The following is a 13,089-nucleotide window of genomic DNA, read 5'->3' as shown; positions in this document are numbered from 1 at the left end:
TACTCAAGTGTTCTTAAAATAATAATAATAAAAAAGTGAGACTGCTGTTCTAACAAAAATATCGGTGTATTTGACAATTCTGTGGGAGTGCTGAATGTAGTATTGCACTCAGTGTGGAAATCAGCTTCCTAGGGATCTCAATTATTTAAAGTAAATGTTTAATCCTTATGATAGACACTTGGATGTATGTGGCAAAGCTGAACAAATGGCTGAATAAGATTTCCACTAGTCTAGAGATGTGACTTCAGTACCCCATACAGCATGTCTCTTTTCCCCACGACTAGCAAAAACTGGATACATTAGGCAAACTATAACAACGGCAGATTAAATTGTGCAGTCTTCAGAAACATCATCCAAATATGATTATTTTGTGTTAAGATTTATACAGGCCATCAAATTCAGTTTGGCACAGAAACTGCCAAATTTCTGCTTTGGTTGAGATGTTGTTTTTAAAACAGAGACCACCCACAGTCCTGCAAATAATAGGTCTGGACCTTTTTCTCTCTGGCAAGCTGGAAAAGTGTCACTTACTGTTGCAGGCATTCATGTGACATGGCCTTACAAGCGAGGATGCTAGGAAGCTGCTACATGCTGATCCATTTAATATGACATGTCGGCCTTTGGCTGTGAGCTTTTGACAGGTGGATTTCCTCCTTTGTGTCCCAACACCACAGCTTACAGAGCACTGCAAAAGGAAGGATGTAGTCAAAGTGATTTTGGTATCCTGTCCCAGGTGCTCTAACTTTAAATAAAAGAAGGCTGTTCCTCACCCCATTTTCAAAGGGTTGCTCTTTCACAGGGCACTGCAGATGGACAAGATACTGAAGCTGAAGTTCAAATATTTTGGCCACCTAGTGCGAAGAGAAAACTCTCTGGAAAAGACCCTGATGCTGGGAAAGACTGAAGGCAAAAGGAGAAGGGGACGGCAGAGGATGAGATGGCTAGATAGCATCACGGATGCAATGAATATGGACTTGAGCACGCTCTGGGAGAGAGCGCAGGACAGGAAGGTCTGACGTGCTATGGTCCATGGGGTCACGAAGAGTCGGACACGACTGAACAACAACAACAGATGGACAAAAATGTCGATTTCAGTTTCTTTTGGTTCTTCATTTTTTCAGCCTTATGTTTGGTCCTGTTTTCACATCAGTCTGTGATTTTATTTTTTAAGTCACATGAAAATCTGCACTAATTTTTCATGGGCTTTTCTCCTAATATATGTGTTTTTCTATGAAATTTTGCATAATACACACATTTTTGCAAGCAATTTTCCCTACCGTACTGCAGTTCTTATTTTCAGTAATATACAATTTTTTGAGCGTGCTTTCTCCTAGCATACACATTTTTGTATGCATGCTTAACTGGAGAACTGCACTGCAAAATTTGGAATAGTGTGAATATAGAAGTATAATTGCATTTCAGTTCATGTATAGTAGCCTTCCTCAACCTGGTGCCCTCCAGATGTTTTGGACTTCAACTCCCATCAGCGCCAGTCAGCATATGGCCAATGCTCAGGAATGCAGAGCTGGAATGCTAGGAGTTGCAGTCCAAAACATCTGGAGGTCACCAGGTTGGGGAAGGTTTGGATGTAGGTTGGGAAGTACAGATTAGGTAGGTCACTGAACAAAATTTGCCCCCATCCTTCCAAGGTACCCCATGTTAATTAATCCAGGGATGCATCAGAGTACATGTGATGGAAATCCAAGCTCTGGGATGAGGCGGGAGAATAGGCTGGCAAAGCTACACCCTTAAAATGCAGTCTTATTTTAAGCTACTCACCCTGGACCATTCTCCCAAGATCAGCTGTGGCGGGCAATCTGTTTTAGCACAAGGTTTGTGAGTGGACAGTCTAGGCTCATGACACTTCTCATCAGCGAGTTTCACAAAGCTTCCATCCATCAACAACTGCCGGCAAGTCACTTTGCGATTCTGGGTGCCTCCACCGCATGTACGGGAGCACTAGAGGAGGAGGGGTGGGGGATGAGATGAACAGAAATCATGGGTATGCACAGACTCTTATCCATAGATTTATGGTGCTGCCTGTGATCCAGTGTTTCAAATACACCTCAATAACCAGTGAGGCTGTGGCAACTTCTTCCTCAAATGCTTTAGGCCAGAACTATATTTGTATGTGGCATTGCCTGGTTATATTGATCTCCAGAGTATTTGAGGTCTAGGACATACAAGCATTAGGTGACTGTACCACTTCAGACTGCAGGTAGGGGATCACATGACTGAATCCTCCTCCATATTAAACAAAACAACACATCATTGCATATAGAAGAGCTATATGCCAAGGAGAAGAATTCAAGCCTTATTAATTTATTTATTTTATCTGGGCGGTTCACAACAATTCACACACACACACAATACAAACCGCAACATTATAAAAATTATACAACATTATAATAACACAGTCTAAAAAATGTTTAACAGACAAAATATAAAACAATTTAAACAGCTTAAAAAAATATCAGTTAGCAATTTCAATAACAAACCTGTTCAAGACATCTGGCATAAGTGCCCCCTCATATGCCTGACAGGGTTGGATCGGAGCTCAGAGAGCCCCAAAGCAGTTCTGATTCTGAGGAAGAGTTAGAAACTGCGGGAGAGGAACCCGCGCGCATTTCAGAGGAGCAGCCAGGGGGAGAGTCCCTCCCGGTACACATTCCTGAGAGTGATAGTGACCCTGGCAGGGAGAGGAAGGTGCAACAGCAGTTTCTGGATGCTAGGTGCCGGCGCACCCTCAAGCGCGAGATGCGGGTGCTGAGAGGCGGCGCTCAGCCCGCTTGGCACGACGGCAACAGCAGCGCCCCGATGCCCCATGGGAAAGGGGTGGACTCTCTCCTCCTAGCTCATAAGTACAGTGGTTTCCCGCGTTCCCCTCCAAACAGAGATCAACTGATTCCTAAGGTTAGAACCCCCGAGTAGGCAACTCTCTTAGGTCTCACTCATAGGATCAAGCAATTAGCATCTGTAAACGTCATTAGGCTGAATGGGAATAAAGCCTTGGAAAAGAGCCCTATTGTCTGCATGTTGATTCTGGCTACCTGAGGATTTCAGAAGGCAGCAGGGGTGACCTCCTGACAATGCCATTAAATGTCTGGGAATAGAGGGAAGTCTTAACCTGGTGCTGAAAAGATGACAATGTTGGCATCAGGCAGGCCTCAGTGGGGAGCTCATTCCACGGGGGGCCACCACTGAGAAGGCCCTCACCCTTGTTGCCTGTCAAGGGCTCCTTGGAGGGCTCTCAGTCTAATCCAGTAGCCAAGTCCAGACACAGACAAAGGGACTCTTTTCAAAGCTTTATTCTTCTTTTACAACTTAACAGCTCTACAGGTAGCAACTAGATCTGAGCAGCAGCATCCCTATGCCCTAAGTTAGAACAGTTGGTCCCCGTTTGAAAAGCAATTACTGGCATTCCCCTGAATATAAGGACTAGGGAGAATCCCTCCCCTTTTCCCTTGGATCCTCTGGGCGAAACCGTTCTTTGAGCGCCAACCGGGCGCTACGCCTCCTTTCCGCGCTCTCCATTTGGCACCGCTCTCTGCGTCTGCGCCGCGCATCTAACCAGTCTGCTATCGGTGCTGGGTCACTCCCTGGACTGCTTTCTAATCTAGGAATGTGGGTGGGAGGAATCTCTGGCAGCTGCGGGCCCTGGGAAAAAGGGGCGCGCTCCTCTCCCAGGAGCGACTGCTCTTCCTCCGAATCAGAACTACTCTGGGATTCTATGGGCTCAGTGTCCACCCTGACATTGCCACCCTTGGAGGAGGCACTAGGAGGAAGGCCTCAGAAGTTGATTGTAGTGTCCTTCTCCCTGATATACTGCTTTTACATATGCAGGGGGAAAAAATAATGGAGAAGCATTCAACTATGTGACCTCCATCTGCAGTCTAAACCGATACAGTCCAGGAACAGATTTACCATTTCATTGGCTGTTTAATGTCTAATGGCTATGCCTTTCATTCAAGGAAGACCTCCGAAATTCACAAGTCTTTAATTTAGTCTAGAAAGGTCATTCATCAAAAAGTGTAAATTGAAGGCACTTCTGTTCTGCTTGGAGGTTACTCCCCCCATTTTTTTTTAGCAGCCCATCATACCTGTTGCCATTCTTCAACATGCCAAACTGGGGGGCAATCAATCTGGTTGCAGGCTTGCAAGGCATGAGGTTTTCGCTCTTTGCAGTTCTCAGACCCAGCAACTGATCCTCCATGTTGCTGGCAGCGCACCTCCCTGGTCTGGATGCCAATGCCACAAGTGGCAGAACACTGTCTCCAGGGCCCCACCTGCCACCTGTTCCAAGAGATGATCAAACAGTGCTCTAAACATTAACACCGCATGCTAACCAGCACATGGGGATCAGAACTGGGCATGATAAGACAGGACATCAGAAGAGCCCTGCTGGATCAGACCAAGGGTCCATCTAGTCCAGCATTCTGTTCACACAATAGCTAACCAGCTGCCCACGGGGAACCCACAGGCAGGAGATGAGTGCAACAACACTCTCCAGTAACTGGTGTACATAGGCTTGTTGCCTCTGGTACTGGAGGTAGCACAAAGCCATCGGGACTATAAGCCATTGATATCCTTCTCTTCCAGGAATTTCTCTAAACCCCTTTTAAAGCCATCCAAATTGGTGGCCATCACTATATCTTCTGGAAGTGAATTACGTGGTTTAACTATGCACTGTGTGAAAAACTCCTTCCTTTTATCTGTCCTGAATCTCCCACCAATCTGCTTCATGGGATGACCCCCCATTCTAGTATCATGAGAGACGGAGAACAATGTCTCCCTACCCTACATATCGAAGGGGCACTTTGATGAATAATTGCACTAAGAGCAAAACAAAAGGTCTGGAAATGGTTAGGCAATCTCTCGCTCTATTTCTTTTCTTTTCACCCAACTTTATGCATTCTTTAGGGCACGTTTGCATTAGCCAACTTCCAGCACAATCCTTCCTGTGGCCAGCAGGGTGTGGAGTGTCTCCACTGGAGGTCTTACATGGAGAGTCTGTTGCTCTAACATCACAGCTAGAGCATTGGCTCCCAAGATCCTCTCACAGTTCCCCTTGAAGCCATCAGCATTATACAGCACTGAGGTTCGATGCCATGGAAGACAAGGCTCTTCTGCTCTGCAGCTTCGAGATATGAATCTCACACTCAAAAGTTGCAGATGTCATTTGAATGGCAAACAGTTGGCTATCTGCCAATATTTGATTCAGTGTGAATGTTCATGTCCTGGCTAAAAGAATAATAGGTTGGGGAGAAGGGAAGAATGGGGAGTGGGGAGATCTAATCTGTTCCCCAACCCAAGTCCCCTACTTCTCCACCCCCATATTCGTCACCTTCCCAATCATCACTGAGTCTCATGGCTTAGAGCAGTACTTTGTCTCACAGAACTCAATAAGAGACATTGCTAACCAAGTCAACCCTCAGCTTCACAGCTCTTCCTTGGGTCGTGTTTCTCAGTCATAAGAGAGCCAGGCAGAATGCTGCTACAGCAGGACAGAAGGTTAGAAAAACAGACTAAAATTCAAAAAGTTTTAAGGAGCAATCTTGGCTGTTTTTACCAGGGAAAGAAAACCTCTGCAGACATTTGCTTCAAACAGCAATGCCTTGTCCTGGTACAATCTAATCCGGGTTTGCTAACCCCAGACAAACAGATACCTCTCAAACAGGTGTTGTACAAGTTTCCACAATGCAGAGTCCTACCTTGGAGGACAAAGCCTTGTATTGCACACACGACTCATTGCTGGAGGTCTCTTCGAGATGTCACACAGGCTATCATTTACAGTTTGCTTTGTCTGCTCATGTAGGCACACTGCAATGGCTTCCTGAGTCCCTAGGTTGTATTGTAAATACATATTATAAATTATAAATATACCTTGAAACAAAGCACTGTAGAGAAGTTACAGTTCTAGAGCACACAGTATCAAGCCATAATTTAAATATACACAAAGCTAAAACTTCCACATACTTGTCCTGATCCAGTGGTCCCATAAGGATATGGATGAATTGAATTTATTTGTCTGTGGCACAAAGGCCATTACAAAATACAATACTACATAAAATACAGGAATACAGAATACAAAATACAAAATACCAATAGAAGCGAACCGAAGAGTGAGTGACACACATTTGCAAAAGGTCTATAACAGATCGTCTCCTTTTAGAAAATTATGATGAATTTTCTGTGTTGTTGCTGCAAATGGTTCCTCCCTCTTGTCTGTGATGGAATTACTATAATCTGCCAACAAGTCACAGATAATGTCAGCCAGAGGCCATCCAGCTCTTATTGTCAAAAGATCCCCCCCCCCCAAACAAGCCCTAGGTGCCTTATACAGGGGACAATGTAACAGGTAATGCACTACATCTTCTAATTCCCCAGTGCCACAAACACATAACCAGGGATGCCTTTATATTTCCCCTCCAAACATGCTGAGGGCATTGTTGGAAAATGAAGGGTGGTAGATGCCTTTCTAAGGGAAACAAAAGTCAACTCCTGAAGGTACTGCTGAAAGTATTGTCCACTCTTTCAAAGGCTGAACCATGGGGAATATGCTTGAAATTGGCTGGCACACACATTTTCATGACAATCTATCTCTGATGAACCATTTATCCTTATGAACTAAGGTGGTCTGAATCTTTCAAAAATAAAACTATGATAATGTTAGCCCATAAACGGACTCATCTGACTCTGGCAAGTTACTCAAGAAAGCATTGTTTTTCTAGATTTCCTTCCACAGCATTCAGCCATTATGTGCCATACAAAATAGATGCCTTAAAGATTCTTGCCTTAATAAATGGGAGTCCAACTTCCAATCTCAGCAAGGAGGAAGGAACCCCCAGAGGCAGTCAACAGTTCCTTCAGTCAGTAACCATTCTGGATGGTCTCAACTACAAAGACCTGTCCCTGCTCAATATCTCAGCTCCATATAGGAGTTGAGGGCATAAGGGTATGAAAGTTCCCATGCATATCATATGTGGATTTTGGATGTAAAAATAGGTTATGTGAGTGTATAATTGTATTGGTTCCAAAATTAAACATATTAATGATTCCACCTTATCTAATAAAATGGTAATGTAACGGTTACATTCTGAAATATGTCCCAAATTCTTACTATAAAATTATATGATCATTTGTCTACAACCAAATGGGGCCCTCTCATAACAACTGCATGATGCCATCTCTTCTTGTTTGTTATAATTATACTGAAATGCAGCCATGGGGGACTGTGAATTTGATCAGAGTTGTGTGTGTGTGCGTGCAACCCTTTTCCCCATGGGGTGATTTGACAATCAAAATGGACTGCCCAAGCTCTTTTTCCTGCACAGATGAGACAGCAGCTGGGGTGGTGGCGGAATTTTGATTGGAAAAACAGCTCACAGGGGAAAGGTTTAAGCACCCCTTCCCTCCATGCAGTTTTGATCAAATCTGCAGCCTCATGTGATGGTATGTCACTTAAAAAAAAAAGAAAGAACTTATCAGGTGACTGCTGTCATGACTTCTGCAACAAATCTAGCTTGTCCTTACATCCTCATCGCTTTGTTTCAAAGCTAATGTAATTTTTGCTCACATTCATGTCTTGCTGCCCTTGTCTCTGCCTTTCTTCCTCCCCCTGTTGTCTTCTCCACTGCTGAAAATTCATGTGTAAGCTCCTTGGGGACAAGGACCTGCCAGCTTTGCTTACCATATTTTTGTAAAGACCCAACAACAAAGATTAAGATCTTTACATTGCTGCTGGCTTTTACTTAGGATTTTACTCTAGTTTTATTCTCTTTTAAATATGTTAATGCTTTTATATTATGTTTAATTACATGGTTTAATATAAAACCATATTATTTTATGGTTTTAAGTCTTGTTTTTTGAACCACCCAGAGAGCTTTGGCTACTGGGCAGTATAGACATCTGCAAATAAATATCAATCTTTGGTATCTTCGGCTTAAAAAAACAAGGAGATAGCCAGAGATGTGAAAAAGATGTGATGGCCTCTCTCTGCCTCCAACCCTGGAGAGCTGTTGCCATTCAGACTGGATGTTACTGGGCTAAAATGGACAGTCTGACATGGTGCAAAATAGCTCCTACGTTTCTAAAACTGAGTCTCAATCTCCTGCTGGTTGGGAATTGCAGCCTTGTCTGCAAGTTACTGGAAGGGGGCAGTGTTACAGTTAGTTCATTCATGAGAATTTTGATCACAGCTAGCCTTAGGATCTCTATAGCCTACAGTGTGGTTTCCTGTGATTTCTGGCTTTTGCTCCTCCCCTTGCTTCCCCCCGCACCGACTTCCACCATTGCTGGGACCATACGTGTTTGCTCTCTTGCTCTTGCCTCTGTAATGGAACACAAAATAGACTGAACAAACTCTTTTTGAAACTCTATGCTGTACTTGGATTTATACAAGAACACCGGGAGTAAAATCATTTTACCTTTTCTCTACCAAAGAAGGGTGTGGTCTCTTTTTTGGCCTTGTGTGTATGTGTTTTATGTCTGTTTTTTCTCTGCTAATTGCCTTTCTAACAGGAGGCATCATTACCAAATAATCCCATCACTGCTTTGCCTGTGATCCGAGCAGAGCCACACTTAAAGCGATGGGTCTGCTACAAACATGGCCCTGGTATGGCCCAGAGTTGCGAGTTTTGATCATGAAAACTGGCAATGCTATCGCACCTCATCCTCATCTCATTGTATTGGGAATTTTGCCAGCAAACGAAGGGCACAGTTCATTCTACAGGTTATAAAGTTGCCTTGGAATTCTCAGGCATATAGAATGCAATAAAACAAGAAGTCATTACCACTGTCATAGTGAATGAAATGCACTGAAGTTCATTCTGTTACAGAGGTTTCATTGGTACTATGTGGAGGGGGAAAAACCTAATGTGATACGCAAGACCGAAAACGGTCATAGTTCAGGGAATCTGTTTCCTTCCTTCTAAATGCATTTTCCCCCAGTGGCTTCAGAGGGGCTACAAATCTGATTTCAAGACAGCTTAATATTTCTCTTTTGTTAAAAGATTTGCAAAGTTTCCAGCACCTTCATACTTTCACTGCATTTCCTAATAAAAATCCAGAGCCTTGTTATTGTGTTGAATATATTAAAGCCTCGAGTTTTATTCCATTCCATTTTTTTCACCTGTACAATGGCTAAACAATTATTGCCATAAATACCTCTTCTCCTAATTCATCATGAAGGGCTTTCTCAACACTCTATTGGTTTCTAAAAGGTCCGTTTTTATTTTTAGCTGACTTTGTGGAAATGCTTGGAACTGGAAAATGTCTCTCCCTCTGCCCCACCCCCCCGATTAGTAGCGTGTGTTTTATGGCTTTCAGGTAATTGGGTAGAGTATAGGTGAGGGCTTTTGTTCGTAGATATGAGTGACAAGTGCTTTTTATAATGGGATCGCAACCACTTCCATCTGTCCCCAATCATTCAAAATTATATTATGTCATAGCTGGACATTACCCACGGCATACAAGGGAATGACCCAAGCCACATCTTGGGAAAGAGCTTTTGGCAGGAATATCTTGTTCTTCATTAACAGATCAACCACACTTGATGTTATGCCACCAATACTACAGCAACTTCTCTTGAAAACAGCAAAATACACTTACCGTTATTGTTAGAGCAAGCCAATAACATCTCTCAAGGGGCTGTAATTCAGGGACATGGTACATGTTTCACATGTCTAAGGTTCAATTCCCAGGCACCTCCACTTAATAAACCTTCAAGTAGTGAGGCAAGGAAAAGAATGCTACCTGAGTCTCTGGAGAGCCTTTAAAAGGCAGCATTGGCCAAGACAGACTTTTCTCATTTGCACAGAAGATCATGACAGCAACCAAAGGCTGGTTTTCTGTTATGTTTATTTATTTTACATTTATTCCCCTCCTCAAGTTTGTCTCCTCTCCCCATTTCCCCAGCACATATGTGTCTGCTAAGCTGAAGAAATAAGGATAGTGTGCAAATTTTCTCTTTAAAAGTAAGGGTACTGTTCTCCCATCGTATCAGATTATGCTTCCTGCTCTCATCTCTCTTCCTAAACCCTCCTTAGGTCAACACGGCTTCATTCTGTTATCCACCATGTTTGGAAGCAGAATCACACTCCCAGAAGCCTCTGCTTGTAAACAAGGTGTGCGCACCCCTCAGTGGGGGAGGGCATGCCCCCTGGTGGGTTCGGCAGGCAATGCAGCCCCCAACACCAAGAAGTTGTCCATCCCTAGTCTGATCTCATCCAATGTGACATAGAGCACCTCCTCTGGGGCATACACAATAGTTAAGTGTTTATTTGGATGCCAACCCCCAAAGGAGAAGGACTTTAGGATGCTTTTGACACGATAGGGTCAGTTGAAAATGCACAGGTTTAAGAAGGAGTTCTTCGTCAGGGCTACCAGAACAAAGGTTTTGCTGGTAACGGGCAATTTAGGGTCAAACCAGATGCTAGTTTAATTGTGCAGTTAGCAACCATATTGGGTTTGTATAACATTTAATACTAGAGGAGGGTGATTTTCATTGGGAGGCTGCTTGACAAAAGCCCCTCTTCCTATAAGGCAATTATTGTTAGAAAAAAAGCTTCCATTGGTGCCAATGGGAACTTTTTTCCTAAAGTTAACTTGCTGCACCATGGGAGGGCAATTTTTGTTGGGATTGCAACTGGGGAGAAAAGAGTTAAACCTTTCCTGCCTGCATGGTGCAGTCCTAATGAAAATCACATACACACACACACACACACATACACACGTGCTTAGCATTACTTATTTTTAAACAAACCAGGTATGGATGCTAACCATGCAATTACGATAATGGCTAGTTTGGCGCTAAGACACAAAGCAGTGATGCAGCTCGGGCTGGCCCTCTGGGCCAAAGTTCAGGTCCCCAAGCCCAGGGGGTGGTGGTGAAGGTTGGAGGCCTACAGAGGCCAGGAAAAGAAAGAAGCCTGGAAGGGGACAGGGTGTTGAGAGGGGGTAACCCTGAGAAGAGTAGTTTCATTTCCCTGGTTAAGTTTCATTTTTCTGAGTTAAGTTTCATTTCTCCAGGTCTGAAACAGTACTTTCCGTTTTGGGGAAGGAGGGGATATAAAGGGAGAGAGAACCAGAGAGAGCAAGCCAGGGGAGAGTGTCAGAGAGACCACAGCCTGAACAGGGAGCAGGAAGAAGCACCCTGGAGAAGTATAAGCGCAGCTAGGGTAGAGGAACTTCCGTTTTTGCAACCTTTATTTTCTCTTAATGCCTTTTGTATCACTCAGCTCTATTCTGTTAATACCTTTAGTTGCAATTCGCTTGCTTTAATTTACCAGTAAGCTGTTGTGGTTAACACCCTGGTGTCTGACGTGCCAGTCACCTGACTCTACAGCCTAAACTTCACATTATTGGGAAGGGGAAGTTTAAAAGAAGGAAGGTGGGACTCTTAAGGAGGCAAGAAATCCTTAAGGAGTTGCTCAGGGGGCCAGGTCATAAGGGGAACCCTGACAGGGGGGCAAATGACCACCCAGAGAGTGGCAGGTGATTGGGGCAGCAGCAAACAGGCTTAGCATCAGTACTTGGGCCACCAAGAGAATCCAGACGTCCACTGGGGATAAAGATGCTTGCCTCAGATTCCGTCTTTCAATTTATTTTACAAAACATTTTATAGTCAGGATGTAGCCGGCTGGGCATGTACATAGTTACAGGTATTAATTTTATTATATTTACTTTAACAATCTATTATCCTTTTCTGCAACAAAATGGTGTTTAGTTCTGAGTAAATGTGTTTAGCATCAGGGCAGCAGAAGCAAACTCCATTTTATTCCTGTAGTCGCAATGGTGTTATGAGTTCAGAGAGTTTTAAATGCAAAACTGTACATGATCAGAGTATTATTATTTTTAAGTTCTTGCTCAAAAACATCAGGAATGCAGAAGAAGAGGGGAGGGAAAAGAGAAATGTTAGTTGTGTGCTTCACAGCTGAAGAAATACGAAATGACCATCTGAAAGCCCCCCACCCAATAAGTTCAGGGTCTAAATTTACTTAGCAGCACCACTGCTCCAGGTCAGTGGTAACCAGCCTTTTTGCTGAGTGCCAAGTTTATGCCACATCAATTAATATAAATTGACATGTAAATATGCAGCACTTTGTACCTTGGGAACATTTTATTTCTTGTCTACTGAGATGTAACAACAGAGCAGAAGGAGCATTAGGCAGGAGTGAAGGCCTAGCTCTGCCATAACTAGGCCCCGGAGCTGTCCTCTTCCCATTAGGAATGTCAGAGAAATCTGTTTGGCGGTGGAGTTCAGTGAATTTTCCTAGGATCCACAGTGAGTTGGGCCTGTCTGTGGATTTTCCAGGAATTTTGCACTTTTTATTTTTTGGAATATTTTATATTTTTTTCTGCAATTTGTGCAAAAGTCTGAGCAATTTGTGCAAACTTGGTCACAATTTGCTCCAATTTGGCCATAATTTGCACATTTTTAGTCGTAAATTGAGCAACTTGCTCAGAAATTTGTGCAAATTGCAGAAACTTCCAAAAATATGTGCAAAAAGGTTCCCAGAGTTTGGGGAACAGCCCACAGCTTGGCTCACAGACGAAAAGCAAGTCGTACATGCTATGGAACTCCATCAACCCGCAAAAGAACCAGATTTCCCAGTGATGGACATACCAAGCTCCCATACAAGAGGGGCAAAATGCCCACTGCCTACAGTACTGGGAGCTAAGCCTGTCCATTCATTCTCCACAGGGTAGAATAAAGCCTTTGGAAGACAACGGTGTGATCACGCCAGAGTTAAAAGCACATCAAATTCAGAGGGACTTAAAAGTACTTAAGTGTGGCACAGCACATTTGTGCTACTCTAATTCAGCCAGTGAACCCAAACTGAACAGCTCTCTTCTCCAAGGAATTCAAGTTATTATGTCATCATAATATAATATACAAGCCCTTGACAGTGCTTTGATGGTTTCAATTTATAATACCACAAATATTGAAAAATTATAATAGCTAAGTTATTATAGTTTTCAGAGATGGTCTCTCTACCCAATGAGCAATTACATCCAATTGATGCAGCATTTTGCTGGCTCCCATTAGGAATACAAAGTTAAAGAAAATTGACACTGGAAAAAGAAAGG

At 43.4% G+C, this 13,089-nt stretch overlaps 1 protein-coding gene across 1 annotated transcript in view; it reads right to left on the bottom strand.

Annotated features, from left to right (window-relative positions):
* Positions 1 to 13,089, bottom strand: part of ADAMTSL3 (ADAMTS like 3) — a 415,333-nt gene that overhangs the window by 60,420 nt on the left and 341,824 nt on the right. The window contains exons 17-20 of the mRNA XM_084817237.1: positions 5,712 to 5,841; positions 4,101 to 4,293; positions 1,780 to 1,959; positions 532 to 685 (exon numbers count right to left, since the gene is read on the bottom strand). Coding sequence (XP_084673363.1) covers positions 532 to 685; positions 1,780 to 1,959; positions 4,101 to 4,293; positions 5,712 to 5,841 — 657 coding nt within the window. The remainder of the gene's footprint in view (positions 1 to 531; positions 686 to 1,779; positions 1,960 to 4,100; positions 4,294 to 5,711; positions 5,842 to 13,089) is intronic.

The sequence above is a fragment of the Heloderma suspectum genome, chromosome 11 (assembly GCF_057233095.1).
Source record: "Heloderma suspectum isolate Gila_16-S chromosome 11, 16-S_ref, whole genome shotgun sequence".
Classification (NCBI taxonomy): Eukaryota; Metazoa; Chordata; class Lepidosauria; order Squamata; family Helodermatidae; genus Heloderma; species Heloderma suspectum.
Note: the sequence above shows the minus strand (reverse complement) of the source record. Positions and strands in the feature narration are given on the sequence as shown.